Genomic DNA, 24,048 nt, shown 5'->3' on the forward strand with positions numbered 1-24,048 from the left:
AAGTTGAAATGTTGAGCTCCTGTGTACAACATAAATACAACACTAGCATCTCGGCTAAAGTATACTATTTCTTTAAATATCAGTTGAGATAGGATAAACATAAATGTCATACTATATATTGGAACTATTGCAACTTACAAACATGGTTCTTTATTTTAGCAATTGAGTCGTTAAATACCAAATGACCTTTCCAGTAAATCTCTGTAAGCATCAAGTTGGTTATCGATCATTGAGTTTTTATTACATGGATATTGTTTCCTCAGATGTGAATTGGGGATCTTCTACTCAGGCTTTGACTTACCTAAGTGCACTGCAACACTCAATTCGTCTTTCTGGCGTAGAAGACCATGTGAAAAACTTCAGGTCAGTTATAATGTATGATGGAAATATTTGCTTTCAGATGGCCATTCAGTTCTTCAGTTATTGTTCAGTAATGTTTGTAGGTTGACATTTCATAAAAAAATCCTTCAAAACTATAGAATATTGTGTTTCATTTACTTGAACTTGTTATTTTGATTATATCACATTTAGTATTTTCATTTCCGTGAGTCTTAAAATATTAGGATGGTAATTTTATTATTTTCCTCAAGTAGTAGGCAAGAGTGTTCAATTTAATATGTCCATTTATGCATATTATACATCTTGATCAGTCATGCCTTTCATTGTTCTTCTCACATGTCCATCTGTTTTCTATTTCTCCTATCAGTTTTCTTGCTTTTGTTGTTCTTATGCTTTCTAAAATAAAAAAAATCCATAGAGATTTCCAAGAAAACAATAAAAATCAAGGCAAATGCTATATGCTTTGTTTGTACTATGTTTTCTACTCAGCAAAGATAAGGAAAAAATAATTTTTCACAAACCAGACAAGATGACTCGAGCCTATAATCATGGCTACTTGAGAGATGGAAACCACAGGGTTGAGGTTGGAGGTCATCCTAGGCCAGTGGTTGTATGGTACATACCTATTATCCCAGCTACAGGTGAAACCCCATGTTTGAGCACAGTGGCTTGTGTCTGTCCTTCTCAGCAACATGGGGTCACACAAGTAGGAAGATCAAAGCTCAGGCCACCCAAGACATAAAGCAGGACACTGTCTTGAGAAACACCATTGCAAAAGAGTGCTGGAGGCATGAATTAAGTGGTAGATGATGAGGAGGAGGAGGAGGAGGATATTGAGTGTATATTCTAAATTACCATAAAAGAAAAACTGAAAAATATAATAGTTGGTGTCTAGAAGTAGATGGATGTATGGTTCATAGCAAGTACGCAGATTTAGTTATTTGAGATCCATATTAATTATATCTTGTCAGTCTTCCATTTTCTAAAATGTGTTTCTGCCCTTATGGATCAAAGAGCAGAATCCATATAGCCTGGAAATAGGAACATGAGCTGTAAAGTTACTCATGGGAAGACTATACCCTTCTAGTTTGGCCAAAAAATGTCCTCTGTAGTAGAGGAGTTATGTAACCTGCTATACTCAGAGTCAGGACTATGTAGTCCCAAGAAATAATTAGCAGCCTTGATTAGGGGGCATGACATACTGTTTGATTTTCCCAAAGGTGCCATCTCAGACAAATTTGATCTTTCAGCTAATTTCGAAAATTCTAAAAAGTACCTTTAAGATGTCTTTATAGATCTGGTGAATATAATGTAACTCTTCTATTAATTACAATAAAAAAGATAAAAGAAGTCTTTATAGGTTTTCATGATTACATAATATTCTACAAGTTAGTTGAATGTTTAAGTATGACACTAGTCTTTTACTTGGGGCTGGGAGTTTGGCCTAGTGGTAGAGTGCTTGCCTAGCATGCACGAAGACCTGGGTTCAATTCCGCAGTACCACATACATAGAAAAATGCCAGAAGTGGTGTTGTGGCTCAAGTGATAGAACTCTAGCCTTGAGTAAATCCAAGGAGAGTGCTCAGGCTCGGAGCTCAAGCTCCAGAGTGGCAAAAAAATAAAAAAAATAAAAAATAAAAAAATTTAAAAAAAGATGCTAAAAGTTTTGTTATAGAAATTCTGAAGGAAATTTTATTTTATTTTGACTAATAAAATGGATACCTGAATATTTTTGCATTAAATGAGATTGATTTCCACTTCTAGTAAGTAAAAATCAAACATATATGAAATGCATGTCACAGTCTGATGTTTCTAAGGATAAATGTATCTAGTTTCAGCCCTCACCATCATTAGAATTAAGAGCTTTGAGTTCTTGTAGATCTTTTAGTCTAAATCATTAGAAGTGATTTCATTTATGTGACATTAATCATAAAAATTAAGAGACTTAGAGAAGGCTGGTAACATGCAATAGAAGTAATCCTGATAAGGTAGAGCTTACCTGTTGATTTATGAAAGCAGTCATACTCAGGAAGCTTTGAGTCATGATTACTTTTAGAGGATAAGAAAATTTTACACAGGTATGGTAATTAATTTCTTTCTATAATACAGTAGAATCTTGTTTATATAATATCACCAGTTGTTTTGGAGACTGACCTGGTATTTGTTTTATTTTCATTTCTCCTACCAAAATGATGTGACTGAAAGTTACCTGAGAACCCTGTTGCTCATATCTCATGAAGAAGCAGCTAAAAAATCATGTTTTGGTTTTTTTTTTTTGCTGAAAACACAAACTTCTCTAACTTTATCTTTTTTAATCTCAAACTAGACCACAGTGTCTTGTCATGACAGGCTCTCCAAACTCACGTCCAGCTTTACTTCATCTTGTCCATGATTTCACAAAAAATGTTGGTTTGATGATCTGTGGCCATGTACACATGGTAAGTATCACCATTATTTTCTGTGTTAAAACTTTTTTTTTTTTTTTTTGCCAGTCCTGGGCTTGAATTCAGGGCCTGAGCACTGTCCTTCGGCTTTCTCAAGGCTAGAGATCCACCTCTTGAGCCATAGCACTATTTCCAGCTTTTTCTATGTATGTGGTACCGAGGAATCAAATCCAGGTCTTCGTGCATGCTAGGCAAGCACTCTGCCACTAGGCCAAACTCCCAGCTCGTTAAAACTTGTATAACTTGTTATTTGTAGACCTTTCTAAATTGATAGACCTGTTTTAATTTGTTAATTGTACAAAGGAGTTTTATAGTGATATTTATTATATATACCCATAATATACTTTAATCATATTCATTCCAGCATTTTCTGATTAAAACAGTGGAAACTTTGAAATGTCAAAATCCTTTTATTTAAAAAAAAATTGCTACTTTGAGACTGGCAAAATACTTAGACAAAAACAGTTACCTTTAAAAGAAAAAAGAAAGCCAGTGCTGGTAGTTCTTGTCTATAATCCTAGCTGGTCAGGAGATAGAGATTTAAGGAATGTGGTGCAAAACCAGCTCAGGCAGGAAATCCTATGAGACAGTTTATCTCTAGGTAAGTGTCAGAAAACTGGAAGTGGAGCTGTGGCTCAAAATGGTAAAGTGGTAGAACAAGAAGAGCTCAGGAACAATGTCCAGGTCCTGAGTTCAAACCATTTCCATGACAACCAAAGACAGAAAAAAAATAAAGAAGTATTGGGGCTAGGGGTTTGGTCTAGTGGTTAGAATGCTTACCTAGCATACTGAAAGACCTGAGTTCGATTCCTCAGTACCACATACATCGAAAAAGCCCAAAGTGGTGGCTAAAGTGGTAGATGAAGTAAAGCTGGGCGTGAGTTTGGAAAGTCTATCATGACTAAAGTGGAAAAGCCTAAGGACAGGGCTCAGGCCCTGAGTTTAAGCCCCAGGACTGGCTTCAATCAATCAATAAAATGAAAATAATTTATGCAATGGGTGGCATAGTCCATACAAGTAGGAGAATATTTATCTAGCAAGAGCCAAGACCGTAGGTTTAGACCCCTAGTACAAATCCTGCAAAGCTCTAACCAGTTCTGCAAGGCCCTGAGTTCACGGGGTTCAATCTCCAGTAGCAAATCCCCAATACTATAGACAAGACAAATCAATACCAAAAAGAACAGAAGCAAAAATTTAACAACAACCAAAAAAAAAAAAGTTGAATCTAGACTTTACAACTTCTGTTTAATTACATGAATGTAAAATGGGAGCCTATGTGGGTGAAGACCAGCAGGAAAAAGAAGGAAAGAGAAGCAGATAATCCAGTGAATATCATATTATATGATTATATATATGTATGAAAATGTCATTGATAATGAAACCCATTATAAAAGAGTGATAAGCATGTATCAGTGGCTCGTGCCTTTGATCTTAGCTAATCAGGAGACTGGTATCTCTACACTGAAGTTTGAAGCCAGCCAATAAACTACCAAAAAGCTGGAAGTGGAGCTATGTGGCTCAAGCGGTAGTACACTAGACTTGACAAAATATTACTCAAGGACAAGCACTCATACCCTGAATTCAAGCCCCAGGATTGGCACACAAAAGGGATAGGAGTGGGAAGAAAGTATGAGTGTGATTTCAAAACAAAAAGTGATGAACTTTCATATTTTATTTCTGGAATCTTAGCTCTGAGAACAATCACTGGATGATGTGTAAGAAAGTGGAATAATTATATATGAGTTTTTTTTTTCTAAGCTCATTTCATTCATTTTGGTTCTGGGAAAGAGTGTTATATGCCACTAAGCTTCTGTTAGAGTTGCTCTTCTGCTTGCCTAGTGGCAAAGTCAAGGGTGTGTGTGTGTGGGGGGTAGGTGTGTGGCAAGATACAGGAAAAAGACACTGACCTCAGTTGGGATGATTGTCCCCAGTTTGTCTCCAAGCTGATCAATTCAGGTCAGGGTCAAGCACAAGATGTTACAAATAAGTTAGTTTCCCTACTTGAAAAGATAAATTGTATTTTTCTTTTGCTTATTCATGTTTGAGGTATGTATTCTTAAAATTTTACATTTTTGCTTTCTATGTCTATGTATAACACATTTTAAATGTTACTTGCAAGGATCAAAATGGAATCTCCTTCCTTCTGTTAGGAAGAAGAAATTACGAATATTATATAGTTTACTTTTGTTTCAATGGTGTTTTTAAATTGCTGAGAATAACTCAAGACATTGAAGGCAAACAAAAATACTTCTGGAGAAAAAGAGAAGACTTATTTTGCTCTATGTAATCTATTATCAGTGATTTCTAACTTCTCTCATTAATTGGGGATTGAATTGGTTTTTAATTTTTGTATCTTTCCACTTTCTTCCTCCCATCTCCTTGCAGCACTCATGCCTTTCATGCCCACCAAGTCTATCTTTTTGATATCTTAAATATTAGAAAAGATTCACTATGATGTGATCGAAATATTAGTATAATAGGATCTTCTTTTAAGGAGGTGAAGTTGATTAGCTTTCAAGTAAAGATCATGTTTATATTTTGTTATGAAGGGCCCTCGAAGACAGGCCATGAAAGAGATGTCCATTGATCAAGCCAGATATCAACGATGGCTCATTAAGAACAAAATGAAGGCTTTCTATGCTCCAGTACACGCCGATGACTTGAGAGAAGGTGCACAGTATTTAATGCAGGTGAGCTAGCCTTGCAAATGCCTATGTTTTAGTTGTGTATAAGCTTCTAAGAAGTTTACTATTTAAATTTTATTCTTCATAGTATTGCAGGTGAATGTATAATAGATCTTAACTACTAAGATTTCTCTAATTTAGAACTAAACAAACTTCAGAAACTTTGTGCTATTAACTGACAACAAAGAATCTCTTTGAAAGCTATCTTAGATTGTTTCTCTCCTTCTAGAACATATTTTGTACTTAGGTCCTCCTCTATCTGACTTGAGTTTTTTGTAAGAATATTAAGTAAAGGGCTGAGAATGTGGCTTAGTGTTTGCCTATCATACATGAAGTCTGGGTTCAATCTCTCAATACTACATGAACAAGAGGCTGGAAGTGGTGCTATGGCTCAAGTGGTATAGTGCTAGTCTTGAGCAAAAGGAGCTCAGCAACAGTGCTAAATCCCTGAGTTCAAGCCCAGGACTGGCCAAAAACAAAAAAAGAGAGAATATTAAGTAAAACAATCCTTTGTAATCCTATTATTATAGAGGTGTTATAGTTACATAAGTCAAGTAATGAGGACATTTCTCTTGGGCAATGTCACCTCCTTTGCTCACTCTCTCCCAGTGTTTCCCTCCTGTCCCCACTCACAATTTGTATAGTTCTTTTTGAACATAATATCTATATCTAGTGAGCACCACTGCTGCATTTGTTTACTTCTTATCCCTCAATTTCTGTGTCCACCCTTACCTTCAGAAGACACATAAGTGACCAAACACGACAAAAAAGAAAACAGCAACAACAAAGGAAACAACCTCTTGTTTCTGTTTCCTGGAGGTCATTTCAATAAATATTATTTTATATGCTCAGAGGTACATAGGCATTGTGTCTAAGTTATTTATTTTGTAAGACTGTTAAGTAAATTAATCCTTATTTAATTAAAAATCCTGACCCCTAGTTTTTCTCACTATTTAATAATATTAAATATAAATTTTAGTTTTATGTGTGGCATAGTAGCCAGAATTGGACTTTCTCAAGGCTACAGCTCTACCACTTGAGCCTCGGCACCACTTCTAGCTTTTTCTATGTATATGTGGTACTGAGGAATTGAACCCTGGTCTTCATGCATGCTAGGCAAGCACTCTACCAGTAGGCCAAACTCCCAGCCCAGAATTGAAGTTATGGAATAAGTCTTACCTTAAATAACAGTAGTGCCACTTCTATCTTAATAGATTTTATGCTGAGTGAGTAAATTTAGCTTCTCTATTCAGTTTTCTTCATCCTAAGTGGAGAAGTACAAGAATTATGTTATTGAAAGAAAAATAGCTTACCACTGAAGCATTCTGTATTAAATGTGTGCCTCCCTTTTGAAGTAGAGGTGGGAGGCTCAAGAGGATTGTCGTCTAATCCTTCCTCAGAACTCATTTAGGAAACCATGGCAAGGTCGGAGGACATGGTTCAAGTGGAAGAATACCTGTCTAACAAATTAGCCACTGTTTAATATTCAGGAATAAGAAAGAGTAGAGATTAGGTTGCTAAATAATTAAGATATTGTGGTTATTGAAACTATGGGCCTTTGTGCTCTTCCTTTGGTGTGTTTTAAAACCTTACAAAAGAAGAGACTATTGGACTTTGTGTGTCACATTTAAGTATAATTAGCCTGATAAAGTTGAGAAATAAGCTAAATTTTAGCAGAAACATTTCACCTAATTACAGATTTCAAATTTTTACTATTGATGTGATTCAGAATTACAGTCATTTATCTTTTGTTTCTAGGTATTGAAGTCTAGTTTTAAAATAATTCAAACCACAATGGACTTAGGATTTTTTATTAAAATATATAGTCCTATATTTCTCTCTATGAAGCATGAATTTTGACTAATCATAAGTGCTTAGTAATGTACACTTTGAACTTTTCAAATGTTTAGTTTTTGTAATTCCATTTTTGTCTGAATATGTGATCAATGTACATGCAACTTGCAAGCATATGTATACTTATTAGATGCTTAAGAACTTTTGCTGATAAAGATGAGAGGTTTTTACAGACTGTCAGTTTAAAATATTTTTTAATGTGTTTTGACTGGTAATGCATTGCATAATATCTAAATAGGGTTAAAATATCTATCTCTTACTGTAAGAGGTTTGATTTCTAACCTAGATGATTTTAATTAAAATTTTAGAATTTGTTTATTGAAATTAGGGAAGGGCAACAACAAGATGATGAGTTTGGAAAGTATCTCTTAAAATATTATTTTGTTAAACAGTATATAATTGAAGTACTCTTTGTCATGTATTTCAGGCTGCTGGTCTTGGTCGTATGAAACCAAACACACTTGTCCTTGGATTTAAGAAAGATTGGTTACAAGCAGATATGAGAGATGTGGATATGTATATAAACTTATTTCAGTAAGTAACTTTTTGGCTCAGAAAGTGCTTTTTAAAACCTTGCCCTTGTTTTTTTTCATCCTTGCCTTATAATTTCTTCAAACAGAAACATACAAATGAAAAAAAAATCTTGAATTGTCAAGGGTTTATTTTGCTTTACTTTTATTTTGCTTTCTCTCGTTTGTGAACTCAGGGTATCTATTGTACTTGTTAGGCAGTAACCTTGCTACATGAGCTATGGCTACAGCCCATGAATTTTAAATTGGTGATCTGTAACAGGTTTTCAGTTTACTACCTTTTTATATGCAACATGCAGTAATACATATGTATATGTCAGTACATGAACACACGCACTAATTATATCTATAGTCCTGTGGACAAAATATTTTTATTTATGTCTTTGTACATATAACACACTGATAAACACATATATGTAGAGAAGGAAACATTCATAAGAGAGTGTGTGTACACTCTGGCATCCTTAATTTAATAAGCTTTCTCCTGTTCCTAAGTTATTACTCACCAGAATCTCCAAATGTGGTAAGAACCATCACAGTGTGAACTTTGTAATTGTAGATACTGATGTCTTAGTCTGAAGAACAGCATTTGTTCAGTGCTCTCCATCTCAAATGGTTATTTTGTTCCTTTCTCAGATGAATTTTTCAGTTTGTCATTTGATTTATCCATGAGTTTATTCACTTTTCTCTTATTTGTATGTACTTACTTTCTTTTTTTACTTCCTTGAAATATTTAAATTCTGAGTTTGTTTACCTTTTAAAGGTAATTTTAATGACCTTTATGATAAAGTTTAGTTTTGTTTTACATCATGTTAAGTTTCCTTCATGAAAATTGTCTCATGGGTACTTTTTGTTACTTAGTCTTTCTTCATGGATTTCTGTGTATCTTTTTAATCTGTCACTAGTGATTTTTAGAGCTGAGTTATATAAAAAAAACAACTTCTTTTTCTTGTTGTCAGGTTTATTTCTTAAATTTAAGCAATACTTCCTTTTCATAATATTATTGGATTTGCTTAGCAGAACCATGCTGTTCACACTGAGAATTATCCCCTGATGAATTCAGGCCCCAGGACTGACCAAAAGAAAATCAAAACTAAACATGTATATAGCAAAGCTCTAAAATCAAAGTCAAGTCTTTTTCTTTACAAATTTTGATCTGACAATGTTTAATTCACTGTAGTTTGCATATAATGGCTTTTTTCATAGCTGGTTTTGAAGTTTTTGAGGAAATGAACTGAGCTATACTTTCTTTAAAAAAAAAACAAAACTCATCATATTGCACAATAGGTGAGGTAAATTTCCTAGGTTACTATTAAATGCTTTTTAGAAGATTAAAACTACAGATTTTGCATTTGACTGCAGTTTCGTTTGGGGTTTATTCATTTTTTATAAGCAAAATCTATATTATATATACTTGGGGGCTAGAAAAAGACAGTAGAAACCAAGATCAGGTCATAGGCTTTAAGATACAATCTTAAATGTAAAGATACTAGAATTACTTCATAGTTTGGTAGGGTGAAAATACTACTTTAACCTGTCATGACAGTAGAAGTCGTGTCACTTAATGCTGAAAATACATTCTGAGAAATGTATCATTGAATGATTCCTTGTGATTGAACAGAGTGTACATAGTTATACAGACCTAGATGACACAGCCTACTATACAGGTAGCATAAGCCATGTGTCTTTGTAACCTCATTATGAGTGTAATATCAGGTGTAGCATGATTATACTATAAAGATCTACATATAAGTAGTTTTTGAGAGTACTCCAGCATAAAGAAAAATGGAAGGTTTAGGTTTCAAACTGTCATTCGTAACTCCCAACTAAAATTTTAAACATATTAAACAGCTTTTAGCTTAGAATCATTCTCAAGCCTCTAATCCTACTACTTCAGAGGAGAAAATCTGGGGTTTATGTTCAATGCCTGCTTGGGCATAAATGTCTGCAAAATTCCATCTCAGTCAATGCCTGAGTACTGTGACTCATGCTTTGCTTGTTAAGAGATCAAACAGAAAAATCTGTGGCAGATGCAATGCCCTACACCTCTCTGCCATATGACATGAGAGGGACAAGTATAATAAGCAAACCCGAGGCTGGTCTAGGCATAAAGTGAGACCATTCCTTGAAAATAAAAAGAAGCTGGCTACAGTGTGGCTTCAGTGGTAGAACAACTGCCTATCAGATGCAGAGCCCTGTGTTCAAGACTTCATGCCACAACCAACTCAGATATTCTCAAGAATCATTTATGATGGCCTTTACTTCTTATAGAACATAAATAAGTCTTTGTGATTTCTGTACTCCCCCTTCCCACTCTAGTGATGCCTTCGACATACAATACGGAGTAGTGGTTATCCGCCTTCAGGAAGGTCTAGACATATCTCATCTTCAAGGCCAAGGTAAATAATGTTTGAAATGTTTTAATTAAAGGTATGAATTACTTTGCTAGGTAAATTATATAGTTACTATAAATTATTTTCATAAATATTTGTTTTCTCTTTACATATTCATTATATGGCATTGTATGATCAGCTCTGTTTGGAACCCACCATAGTTTTTGTTTTCTCTTTGTACCAGCATAGGTGAAGGTTGATGGTTAGTGATTGTTAATGGAGAAAATAAAATTTAATCTGAATCATGAACTTTAGAGAAGAGACTACTTATTATTAGAAGTTGGCCACAATTTTTTAAAAATTGAGTCTTCTCTGAAGAAGAAATAAAAATGGCCTATAGACACATGAAGAAATGCTCGACATCTCTGGTCATAAAAGAAATGCAAATCAAAACAACTCTGAGATTCCACCTCACTCCGGTTAGAATGGCCAGGATGAAGAAAACGAATAACCACAGATGCTGGAGGGGATGTGGCGAGGAGGGATCACTACTACACTGTTAGTGGGAGTGCAAACTCATTCAACCACTATGGAAAGCAGTATGACAGTTTCTCAAAAGACTACACATAGAGCTCCCCTATGACCCAGCAATTCCACTACTTGGCATTTACCCAATTGTCCAGAAACAAGGACATACTTAATCCACTAGCACGATATTCATTGCAGCACTATTTACCACAGCAAAGATATAGAACCAACCCAGATGTCCCTCAGTTGAGGAGTGGATCAACAAGATGTGGTATTTGTACACAGTGGAATTCTATGCTGCTGTCAGAAAGAATGACATCGCCCCATTTGTTAGGAAATAGAAAGACTTAGAAAAAAATCATATTAAGTGAAGTAAGCCAAATCCAAAGGAACATAGGCTCAATGGTTTCCCTCATTTGTCATAATCAGTAGAAACCTTGGTGTCTCCTACCAGAGATTTGCAATAGAGCAAAACCTAGATACATAAGGCCATATAGTATGATGCTAAATGAAAGGACCTCTAGGATATAGAAACAAAAGCCATATAATGAGTGATTGTTGTCCTTAATGTACTATGTTATCTCTCATCTCTTTTGCTGTCCCTTGGTTATCTCGTATTGTTATAGTATCTCACTTTGTTATCTGATATATTGGATATATTTGTATTTGGTTATTTGAAATAGGATAGGGAAGGGGGGAAAAGAAGATGAGGGGTGGGGGTGGAGGGTGGGAAATGGGGACCAAGACATGAGAAAGGGTATCAATGTATGTGAATTAATGCACCTTCTATCTGGTGAATATAATCTAACCCTTCTATTAATTGCAATAAAAATATATGAAAAATAAATACATTTATAAGGGTTCAAAAAATAAAATTATTCTTTTTAACATTTTCAAAAAAATTGTGTATATAAGTAAAATAATAGTGTGAAAAAATGTTTTGAGTGATTATTTAATAAAGTAATGCTTTATTAGAAGGCATTAATAATGAAAGACATACTTAATCATAATGTTTCCTCTGATTAGAAAGAACCAGGGTTTTTTGGTTGTTGTTTTTGTGTTTTAATTTTATTGTTGGGGTGATGTACAGAGGGGTTGCAGTTATATTCTTCAGGTAGTGGGTACATTACTTCTCATGTTTTTTCTCACTTTTCCTCCCCCCAACCCCTTCCACTCATCTTGTCCTTCCCTTCCCATTTTCAGATAAACAAATTAGTGTATATACAGTATACCAGGTACCAAAGTCAGGTATAGTAACAACATGAGATAAACTTCAAGGGAAAAAGAAGAAAAAAGAAATAGCTTTACATAGTACATTAAGAACAACAATCATTGGGGCCGGGAGTTTGGCCTAGTGGTAGAGTGCTTACCTCGCATGCAGGAAGACACAGGTTCAATTCCTCGGTACCACATACATAGAAAAAAGCCGGAAGTGGTGCTGAGGCTCAAGTGGTAGAGTGTTAGCCTTGAGAAAGCCCAGGACTGGCAAAAAAAAAAAGAAAAAAGAACAACAATCACAAAGATAAACCTCTTGTTTTCATAGAGTTCATTTTGCTTAGCCTCATCCAGTATGTACATGTGTACAAAGACCCAGATTTTTTTTTTAAATTCTCATTAAAAATACAGATACACAATGTGTGTGAAGTAATGCACCCTCTATCTGGCGAGTATAACTGTAACCCTTGTATTAATTACAATAAAAATTATTAAAATGCAAACAAAATACAGATACATAGGAAACTGTAAAAGAAATAGTTGAAGTCCTGTACATCCTTCGTATCCATAAAATTTGACTAAAACAGGAAATTTACATTAGAATAGACCACAGATTACATTCTGGTTTTGCCAGTTTCACATACACATGTAACCATTGCCAATCAAGATGTACAGTGGTTCCCCTATGCAACCCTCATCATATGCTTTTCCTTTTTCCCATCGTGTCAGTAATACTAAGAAATCTGTTGGATTTTTAAAGCATTTTAAATGAGCTTAATGCCCAAAGTATGATTTTTGTTTTTGCCATCATAAAAACTGGAAATCTCAGTATCCTTCAAAGAGATGCCTGGTATTTAAAAATACATAATCTGAGATCTGAGTAATGATTGAAACTTATAAGATGCACTTTTATGCATGTACAGTCATTACGAAATGTTGTTTCACTCATCACTAAGATTCAGATGTAGTATAATTATTTGGCATAGTAATTAAGAGAACACTGTTGGGACCAAGAACATGTTTTTTTATAATCCCAGCTCTTTCCCTTCGTTTTCTGTTGAAAGCAGTAGAAATAGAATGGCCTGTTTCATTGTTGACACGATTGCCTCATAGAGTTGTCATGAAGATAAATACAGGGTCACTCCTAGTTGTGCTGGCACTTGGGCTACTGTTATTTCTCTTCAGCCACACAAATAAGTGATAAAGATTGAGGATAGATTTCCCATTTTTGTTTTACATTTGTCTTCATCTTCACTGTTTATACAGGTTAAATAGTTATCAAACTCATTGTCCCCTCAACTGAAACTGCTTCATAACTGAAGCTTATACTTTCATTATGAGCTTATTGGGAAAAGGCTCTACCTGTGGTCTTGGCTTTGTGTACTTATGGGTAAACTTTTTCATTGTATATCCTTCTGATATACATATGAACATTTGCCACATTATCACCTTTTTGCGGGAGGTGGGTAGCAGTTAGCCCTGAGTCTTGAACCTCAGGGCTAGGGCACTGTTCTTGAGCTACTTTTGCTCAAGGCTAGTACTGGACCACATGAGCCACAGTGCCACTTCTGGCTTTTTCTGTTGATATGGTATGGCAGAATCGAGCTAGGGCTTCATGCCTGCTAGGCAAGCACTCTGCCACTAAGCCACATTCCCAGCCTCATGTATGTCTTCTTTTATCTACTAGTTATATTATTATACGAATTTGAGACATTACTTACTCCCTAGGGCCTAACTCAAATATTTTATCTACCTTATTGTAACTCACATACTTAAATGTATAGGCATTTCAAACAATATCATACTTACTTTTTCAAGAAATCATTTATAATATAATGATTGTGTTTTAATTCATTCTGGTTAAGGCCATATAGTATGAAGCTAATTGAAAAGACTTCCAGGATATTGAAACAAAAGCCATATAATGAATGATTGTTGTCCTTAATGTACTGTGTTATCTCTCATCTCTTTTGCTGTCCCTTGGTTATATCATACTGTTACAGTATCTCACTTTGTTATCTGATATATTGGATTTATTTGTATTTGGTTATTTGAAATTGGATAGGGAAGGGGGGAAAACCAAGATGGGGGGGTGGAAGGGAGGGTAATGGGGACCAAGACATGTGAAAGAGTATCAATGTATGTGAATTAATGCACCTTCTATCTGGCAAATATCATGTAACCCTTTTATTAATTACAATAAAAATATTAAAAAAAACTATGTACATATACATATATAATCATTTTACTTCCTCAAAGATCAGAAAGATGGAAATTTATCATTTTTCTCCCCCATAGTTTAGCATAGTGTCTGTTTACAATAAATTATTAATATGTTTGTTTCACAAATAAATATGGTTAAAAATTAAAGAATTCAAGTTATATAAAATGTTTTAAAATGAATAAATTTTATTAAAATATTATTACATTGATATAGAAAATTTTAATTTATTTTGGTAACTTGTTGGATCATTAAGATTATGTTTTTCTATTACTACTATGAAAAGTTTGTTAACCAAGAATAAAATATTTATATGATTCTTAAAATGTTATTATTCTTAAATGTTTCAGTAACTTTAGTAAGTAACCATAGTGTCCTGAGTCTAGTAACTTGTATAAAAAAGAGGGTTACATGATAACATACTTGTATTTTCTTTGTAAATATTTAAATACTGCAGCCAAGAATTAAATATATGTCCTACAAAATAAAGAAGAGTGAGGCACTGGGTCAGCAGGGGAAAGATGGATGTGAATGTTGAAAAGGGATGATATTGATTAAGATGCATTGTACTTAGAAACTTCTTTGTTAAATTGCAAGTCCTTTGCTCATATAGTTGAAGACAATAATAAAAAATCCACTTGAAAAAAAATAAAAAAATAAAAATATAATGCCTCTTGAACAATTAAAATATGACCTTAACTACTCTTTTCAATACTGTCATGTCTACAGAAGAATTATTGTCATCACAAGAAAAATCACCTGGCACCAAGGATGTTGTACTAAATGTGGACTACAGTAAAAAATCAGATTTAGATACATCTAAACCATCTGGAGAAAAATCTGTCACACATAAAGGTAATTTTTATTCCAACAAGAAATTGTACTAATGATTGTGCTTTTATTTCAGAGGAGATGGTGGTTATAATAAAGTCACTAACTTGGCACTGTTGATTTCTAGTTGGTCAGGTAAATTTAATCACTTTCAAAACGGGCTACACAATGACTACCTATGTTAAAGTGTTTAAATTGAATTATAAAACAAAACTATGTGAATGAATTAGCTACTAACATTGTCCTGTGTGTTAAATTTGGTTTAAAGAAAACATTTCAGTTTGATGCATAGGAATAAAGTACGGTAAATTCATAGTAACAAATCTCATAAGGCTTTTAGATTATTTTCATCTATGAAAAGGGAAGAGGGATGACTTCCAAATCTTACTCTCCCATCCTCACTCTCCTACCTCTGTTCAAACTAGTATCTCCATCTGTCCTATTCCCAGCTGATAGGCAACAGGAAAAAAAATCTGCACTGTAAATCATCAAACCATAGCATACTTTTGATTTCTCTGAAATTAGTCATTCTTTCTCTGAAATAATTTGTAGGCAAGCATGTCTCTGCATAGTTCATCTCCTTTTAGATTATTTGAAAGAATTAATGATGCTTTTTTTTTTTTTGCCAGTCCTGGGTTGAGCTCAGAGACTGAGCTCTGTCCTTGGGATTTCTCAGGGCTAGAGCTCTACCACTTGAGCCTCAGCACCACTTCTGGCTTTTTCCTATGTATGTAGTACCGAGGAATCGAACCCGGGTCTTCATGCATGCTAGGCAGGCACTCTACCACAAGGCCAAACTCCAGCCCCTGTTGATGCTTTTTATTCTTTACTTTTTTATGTTCCTTGTTTGCTTAAAAGTTGAGTCTATAGTTCTCACCCATTTCCCCTTACAGTTCTTTGCTGGCTTGATTATAGTTCTGTTCTGCTTTGCTTTAAAACTCCATAAACTGATTCTGATAACTTGAGTTTCTGCTTTATTTGAACTTATTTGTACATTTTTTATTTCTTCCTATTTTTGTTTATCTTGCCTAAGCACAAATCCTTTCTCTACAGTCTACTAAGAATTATTGGTATAGTTGTGTTGGGTGGGAAAAATGTAATGTATCAAGCAGCTATTCTGTGTACCCAGTTTTAGTGTTACCCTTATGTTAACTTAATAATATATCTCACAAATTTATGATCTCATTAAATTTTTAAAGAATAAGAACTAGCCAAATACATTTCTCTTCACTTTTATATTGTACAAACGTACATAGTTTTAACCTACTTTAACAACTTTTAATTGCCAAGATTTTCTTGACGTTTCTGAGCTCTTTTAAATATATAATGTCCATAGTTATAGTTTTAATTATCAAAAGTAAACACTACTAACTTACCTATTTTGTAAAGAGAATAACATTTCAAATTTAATGTAATAATTTACTTTTTTCATAACTTGAATAACAAATAGCACTCAGAAATAGTGTAGCTTTGTTTTATATTTGCTTTCTATTTGGTCAGTTCTCTAGATTAGCATAAATACTATAGAGAAATTTATGAGTATTAAAAGATCTGTAGACTTAGAAGCATATTAGTGTAGTTATTAGGTACAGTATTATGTCTTTCTAGGTTATTAAGGTATATATATATATGTGTATATATATATGTGTATATATATATATGTGTATATATATGCAAGGGAACAAAAAGAACACCCTTTAAGTATTTGATGTGTGCCAGACCCTTGCTCCTTGCATCAGTACTTACAAAGCAATAACTTTAAGAGGTAGGTACTGCTAACCCTTTGACAGATGAGGAAATCAAGGAGTTAGGTAATCAGCTCAAGCTCACATAACTAGGAGAGTGGTAGAGGTAATAGTGGAAATTTGGGTTTCTAACTGAAGATCCCTGTCCAAGTTCAAAGTTCGGGTTTTAAGTAATAGAAAAATAGCAGGGCATCAGTGGCACATGCCTATAATCCTAGCTACCCAGAAGTCTGAGATCTAAGGATCATAGTTCAAAGCCAGCCTGTACAGAAAAATCCATGAGATTCATATCTCCAATTAACAACCAGAGAATTGGAAATGGTGCTGTGGCCTGAAGTGGTAGAGTGCTAGCCTTGAGCTAGGCTCAGGGATAGTACCCAGGCCCTGAGTCCAACAGAAAATAAGTACAGTGTTAACTCTAGGAAAAAAAGGAATATTGAAATATAAATAGATTTATTTATGTACACATATGTATACATATACAATTTTTATTTGAAGAAACTCAATCCAATGCAACCTTACATTTATATGAAGCAAAAGACTTGTGTCTCTGATGAAATAAATGCCTCAGTATTTCCAGTAGTGACTAACTTGTACAAATAACCAGATACCCATACATTTAGTGTTTCTGAAATTGCTTTTGAGTCACTTGAGCAGTGATGCAGTGGCATGCGTAAAACATAAATGTTGTCTACAAAGTCAATATTAAGCATCACACTTCTTCTGGGTGAGTGTTAATCATTCACCTTTAGAGTCTAAAATATTTGCTTTCTAAGATCTTGAACACTCAGTGTAGAAAATATTAATCTTCAGTCTTAATCATTTTTCATGGACCGTTGCTTCATGCTATGTTCTGTTTATAAAAATGTACTCTATTTTACTTTTTCATTTTATGAATATAAAGACAATTAACTTAATATTTTGTGTTTTTTAAACATAATCTAGATGAGGAAGAGGATGGCAAGACACCAACTCAACCACTGTTGAAAAAAGGCAGGCATTTTTTCATCATTTTATTTTAATCCCTTTCTTCATACTGTTAACTCTTTAATTCCAACCTTATTATTTTCTTTTTTACCTTAGTTTTTATTTCCATGGTGAGGTGATGTTACAGTTATTTATTAAATGCAGATTAGTAAAATTATCATTATTCCAGTTAAACAGTTAAAGCTTCCTGGGGCAAAGTGACATATTACAGACAAGTTCTTGATTAAATCATGATGGAATTTCTGAAATATTCCAACCTGAAAAGTCCATTCTTGATTTTCTTTTTATTTAAACTGCATGGTTTAGATAAGTAGGGACACTGAAATAGGTGTCACTTGAATTCTTTACCATCAGTTGTACCAAGCAGAGTCCTCAATTTTGATACTAATATATTTTTCATTTAAAAATTATAATATTTCTCACAGTCGTGCTGCGTTTGGGAGATACAGTCATGTCAACATACATGAATTTTATGAGCAGGAGATAGAGGTGAGAGTTTCGGAGCAGTGTGGTTTGGTAGCCATATTATTCCATCACACAGAATCATTTGTCATGTTTGCATATATTATGGCAGCATGAAAAGTGAATGATAGAGACATCCTGGAAAAGTGGGCAGATTTCCTTCTATGGATTTCTGCTTTTACAATTTTAGTACTAGAGTTTTGTAATAGTCATTTGCTTGTTCACAGGGCTAAGGATATATATATATATATATGTGTGTGTGTATGTATGTATATATGCACATACATCCATGTATAGATATATATACATATGTATATATAGTCTGTTAATGCTACAGCAGAGTGGGGTTCTCTTCCACAGAGTTCCCATCATCTTTCTGTAGTTGTAAGAAAGATGTAAGAGTTATATGGTTTTAGAATTGGGTATCACGTATTGAAAGGACGAAAGATAAAAATGAAGGAGTTGATCCTTACCCTAAGGTATTACTGTGTTCATTGTAAGATGTTATTGATATATCTTCAACTCCCTTCTGTCATTTATAATACTGATGATAACTTTACTTTTTAAATAAAATGCTGTGTGAGCTGTAAATCACTGGGATTCTGAATGGCAAAAGAAATATTTTCACACAGCAGGTATAAACTTGATTTGTCCAGTTAACCTAAAGTGTCTTCACTAGCAAAGTGTAATTTTTGAGTGGTATAAGATTGATTCCACTAACATTCATCAGAACGCACCATCGTATTAGAGAGCAAACAAGATAATTTGAGTGAGGAATGCTATTATAAGAAAGCATAAACATTTTGAAGTATATTTAAGTATAAACTACTGCAAGCTTATGATGGATGCCATATACAGTTACCTTTATTAAAACATTTAAATATACAAAACTAGGAAATTATAGAAATGCAACGAAAAGGACTCTACCTCTCTCACATCTTTTTTTTTTCTTGATCCTTTAGAATCCAAAGGCCCTGTTGCACCTTTAAATGTAGCTGATCAAAAACTCCTTGAAGCTAGTACACAATTTCAGAAAAAACAAGGAAAGAATACTATTGATGTTTGGTGGCTATTTGATGATGGAGGTAATACCATTAGTATATGTTTTAGATAATTTAAAACTTACTGCATATGTGAAAATAGTACTAAAAATGGCAAGTTTTGTAGAAATATCACTCCATTTAGACTACCATGAGATGTTTCATTGCAATTAAATTATTCATTTTGGACAGAAATATCACAGGAATGGTGCCATGTTTTTCTTTCTGTGTCTTAGCAGGATAGTGCTGATGTTGCTAATCTGTCCTGTCACTGGACTTAATTTGAACCATTGAGTCAAGTTTTTTTTGTTTTTGTTTTTTTATTTGTTTTTGTTGTTTTTGCCTTTTTTTCCTTATATTTTTATTGTAATAATAGAAGGGTTACATTATATTCACTAGCTAGAAGGTGCATTACTTCAAAAACAATGATAACCTTTCTCGTGTCTTGGTCCCCATTTTCCTCCCTCCACCCCCACCCCTCATCTTGTTTTCCCCCCTTCCCTATCCTATTTCAAATAAACAAATATGCATATGTACAATGTATCAGATGAATCCTTTTTTTTTTAATTTGTTTTTTCTTTTTGTTTTTGTTTTGTTGTTGTTTTGTTTTTTCTTTTCTTTGTTTTGGTTGGTCATGGAACTTGAACTCTGGGTCTCAGCACTACTTCCTTTTTTGCCAGACGTGGGGCTTGAACTCAAGGCCTGAGCACTGTCCTTGAGCTTTCTCAAGGCCAGAGCCCTACCACTTGAGCCACAGTACCACTTCTGGCTTTTTTCTGTATATGTGATACCGAGGAATTGAACCCAGGTATTTGTGCATGCTAGACAAGCTCTCTACCACTAGGCCAACCTCCCAGCCTCTCAAGTGGTATTTTTGCCTAGTTTACTCACTGAAAAGTTGCTTGTATCTTCAACTTTATGATTACAGATCTTTGTGAAGTTTTTGTATAAATACACTATCTGTTTTTCAGCTAAACATATATATTTAGCATCCACTGATGTTTCAAAAGCTATTGCTGTTGTGCTATTGCTGTGTTGGTTGTCAAAAGGTGAATTATCCATTCCCACCATTCCTTTTTGTTAGTTGGCACTTGACTGTAAGGAAAAACTTCTTTATCAGTGTTTATGTATTGATTCTTATTTTAGATCTTCATTATGATATAAATTGTTACTTACTTGTTTTGATATTCCAGTTGCCCGAATTTAGCAGCAAGATCTTCCTTAAATGCCATGTCCACTTATCATGCCCACTCATTCTTTTAGTTGCTTTCTGAAATAAGACCATGTTGCAGGTTCAGTTTTGTAGTTTACACTTTGCAAACATAATCCATGGAAGGAGACTTTAATCTAGCAACCCCCATTTCATGGCGAATAATAAAGATCAGGGCATTAAACTGGCTGATGGCAGAGCTGGAAAATGTATCATACACATATTTGTGTATACACGACATTGGAAAAAAATCTCCCAGTATGAAGCCTGACTCCTCCTAGAATCATTTAATCTATCCATTTCTTCAATCCTCCCTTACGTGATTCATTTTCTTACTACCAGGCCTACCGTCTCCCTTTTGATCCACACTATTTGACGATCCTTATCCAGTTTCCCTTATTCCCTAATAGCTTTTTGACTGAATCATCAGGACAGAATTTTATTTATATTGAATTGTGGTAAATGTTTATAGAGACCAAGTTGGAACTATCATTTTAGTAAATGATTTGTTATATTTTTATATTTTAGGTTTGACCTTATTAATACCTTATCTTCTGACTACCAAGAAAAAGTGGAAGGACTGTAAGATCAGAGTATTCATTGGTGGAAAAATAAACAGAATAGACCATGACCGGAGAGCGTAAGTTTATTTTAAATTAATCTAATGGCTCTTTATTATCTTATATCCTAGTGTACATTTGATAAAATAAAGCTTAGACAATCTACAAAATATCAGTCGTGTTGGTCTATCTTATACTGAAGCATAAGTTTAATTTAATGGTACTCAATTATCATAGTATGCATTTTATAGGATAAAATTTAGACAATTCAGAAATGACCATTCATATTACTCTTATATTAAAGCAATATATAACAAAGTTTTTGATGATGTCTTCACGTTCCTTTTCATTCTTACTTTTTACTCCTTCAGATATGCCCTCTATCCAGTGTGTCTTTCTGCACATATCCTAAGCACGTTTGTAATTTCAGGCTTTCATGGCTTTGCATTTACTCATCTCCCTCCTGTCTCTGTCTGTGCATGATTGTGTGTTCGTGTGTGTGTGTGTGTGTGTGTGTGTGTGTGTGTGTGTGTGTGTGTGTATTTGGGGCTTAACTAGGTGCCCTGTAACTACCACTTGAGCCACAAGTCCATTTATGGCTTTTTGGTTTTTAATAGGAGATAAAAGTCTTACAGGCTTTACTTCCAGGGATGGCTTCAAACTGATCCTCAGATTTCAGCCTCCTGAGTAGCTAGGATTATAAGTGTGAGTGACCAGCTCTAGCTTCCCTCTTCTCTTGTTCATCTATAGCCTACCTCAGTTTTTCAGAATGTGCATTGTTCTCTTGATTCTCTCACTCCCAAGTAAATTATGTTTCCTTCTTAAATCACTGTAACACTTTCTGGCTTATATTTATTTTCTTAATTTTGAATTTTTTGGACTCTATAATGCTTAGTAAGTTGGATAGCAATTTGCTTGTCTGTTTCCTAATACCGTTAATTGAAAGAAAAATCATCAGCCATAAAATCTTGTTTGTGTTTTCTAATATGTTGAAATATCATTTATTGTCACCAAGGTTTTATCGCAACTATATATGTCCCCCTAAAAGTCAGCTTAGGACAGGAGTATGGCCTAGTGGTAGAGTGCTTGCCTAGTGTTCATGAAGCATGGGTTTGATTCCTCAGTACCACATACACAGAAAATGGCAAAATTGGTGCTGTGGCTCAAGTCGTAGAAGTCCAACCTTGAGAAAGCCCAAGGAAAGTGCCCAAGCCCCAGGACTGGCAAAAAAAAAAAAAAAAAAAAAAAAAGTCAGCTGTTCCATCAGCTGTTTCTTCTATTTGGCCTAGGAAGTCACATTTGGATAAACATCCTTCTTAATTGGGATAATCCAGTGCTAATTTTAAAAATAATTTTCCTTAAATCTAACATTTATCAGTACACTTTAAATTTTCTCCTTCTCCATCTACCCTCTATTGAGTACTGAGGAGAGATTTCAAGAAAGAAGAATATAACTGTAGTCTATTGACATAATTTAGACACCATCAAGTGAATAAATTGGGCCCAATGTACAATAAAAAAATACTTAAAGTTTTCACATACGTAAATGCTGTTCATTTTTTGTTCTAGGATGGCTACCTTGCTTAGCAAGTTCCGAATAGACTTCTCTGATATCATGGTCCTAGGAGATATCAATACTAAGCCGAAGAAAGAAAAGTAAGTTTTTGAATATATTATTCTGTACAGGTTTCCAATCAGTTTATGGACACAATACTCAGACATAATTCAATTACATAGTTACCTAAATGGATTTTTTTCTCTTCCCAGTTATTAATTATATGTAAAGCCAATTGATAGGTAACTAGTAGTAAACATTGAAGTCTTAATTTTCAGAGAGGATTTTATTACTGCTTTATAAGTGCTTCCTAAAAATTGTTAGTGCCACAGAAATTTCAGTTTTTGTCATTTTAGATAGGTTCCTTTCTATAGCCATCATAAGCATTCAACTCTCTACATAAGTTTTGACTTTTCATTGTTTGTTTTATTGCTAGCATAGAAGAATCTAAGAATTCATTTGCCTGTAGTAATTCCATTAAGATTCTCCTACTACAGAAAATGTGTGCTCTTGGGATAGTCTACGTGGAAACTGTGTAGAAGTTGTAATTGTATTTATATTGTATCACATATTTTTAATTATCCTCACATAAATGTTGAATAAATGATGAAGCTCTGTAAAGATTTCATTTTAAATAGAAAAGAGTAAAGTACAGTTTCTAATGTTTTAATCAGGAAGAGATTGCTTTATGGAAGTATATGCAACAGCTTTGATATTCAGAGGTGTTCATATCTGTAGCAGATTAGAGAGATATTTGTGCATGTTCTTTCACTGTATTTTGTTTTTGTAAGTATATATGGATCCTTGTATCTTACTTTGTTTTGTTTTGTTTTGTTTTTTATTTTTTGGCTGTCTGCTCCTTATTTGTTTCAAAATATCCTTGGACTTAATTGATAAGAAAACCTAAGTTAAGATTCACTGTTGTAAAGTTACATAATTTAAAATGAGGTAATCGGTGGCCTGTCTGTTCTTTTAAGTATTGTAGCTTTTGATGAGATGATTGAGCCTTTCAGACTTCATGAAGATGATAAAGAACAAGATATTGCAGATAAAATGAAAGAAGATGAACCATGGCGAATAACAGACAATGAGCTTGAACTTTATAAAACCAAGGTATTCTGTCTTTTCATTCATTCATTTTTTTAAACATTTTATAAATTGTTTTTATTACATTTAAATAATTGCAAATAAAGGGGTAGTTGCCACTCAACATGTTAGTTTATAAATAAATGAATCAAAGTGCGGTGCTGGTGGGTCCCAGCTGTAATCCTAGTTGCTCAAGACACTGAGATCTGAGAAAGTGGCTCAAAGTGCTAGCCTTGAACAAAAGAGCCCAGGGACAGTTCCCAGGTCCCGAGTTCAAGCCCCATGACTGACAGACAATAAATGAATACATGAGTCATGATCAATATAAAAACTTCCTAACAGAAAACAATTCAAGCACTATAATCTGACCTGGGAGATATCTGCTATATAGATTAAAGTTGCTTTAAGTTCGATTAAATTGGAG

At 34.1% G+C, this 24,048-nt stretch overlaps 1 protein-coding gene and 1 long non-coding RNA gene across 4 annotated transcripts in view; one reads left to right on the forward strand and one right to left on the reverse strand.

Moving 5' to 3' along the window:
* Window positions 1–24,048, forward strand: part of Slc12a2 (solute carrier family 12 member 2) — a 76,160-nt gene that overhangs the window by 46,350 nt on the left and 5,762 nt on the right. For 2 of the 3 annotated variants that reach the window (XM_090340117.1, XM_090340118.1), the window contains exons 15-24: window positions 264–363; window positions 2,666–2,777; window positions 5,333–5,473; window positions 7,749–7,855; window positions 10,171–10,250; window positions 14,878–15,003; window positions 19,136–19,258; window positions 20,952–21,063; window positions 22,553–22,639; window positions 23,516–23,651. In XM_090340117.1, coding sequence (XP_090196243.1) covers window positions 264–363; window positions 2,666–2,777; window positions 5,333–5,473; window positions 7,749–7,855; window positions 10,171–10,250; window positions 14,878–15,003; window positions 19,136–19,258; window positions 20,952–21,063; window positions 22,553–22,639; window positions 23,516–23,651 — 1,124 coding nt within the window. Of the gene's footprint in view, window positions 1–263; window positions 364–2,665; window positions 2,778–5,332; window positions 5,474–7,748; window positions 7,856–10,170; window positions 10,251–14,877; window positions 15,004–17,669; window positions 17,718–19,135; window positions 19,259–20,951; window positions 21,064–22,552; window positions 22,640–23,515; window positions 23,652–24,048 lie in introns of all 3 variants that reach the window. The other variant, XM_090340119.1, reaches the window with a different exon arrangement.
* Window positions 240–10,969, reverse strand: LOC150057361 (uncharacterized). Its single transcript, XR_016536820.1, has 4 exons — window positions 10,882–10,969; window positions 6,647–6,731; window positions 4,691–4,726; window positions 240–735 (listed from the first exon to the last, which is right to left on the reverse strand). It is a non-coding gene; the product is annotated as an uncharacterized LOC150057361 (long non-coding RNA).

The sequence above is a fragment of the Megascapheus bottae genome, chromosome 10, assembly GCF_031878675.1.
Source record: "Megascapheus bottae isolate mThoBot1 chromosome 10, mThoBot2.hap1, whole genome shotgun sequence".
Taxonomy (NCBI): Eukaryota; Metazoa; Chordata; class Mammalia; order Rodentia; family Geomyidae; genus Megascapheus; species Megascapheus bottae.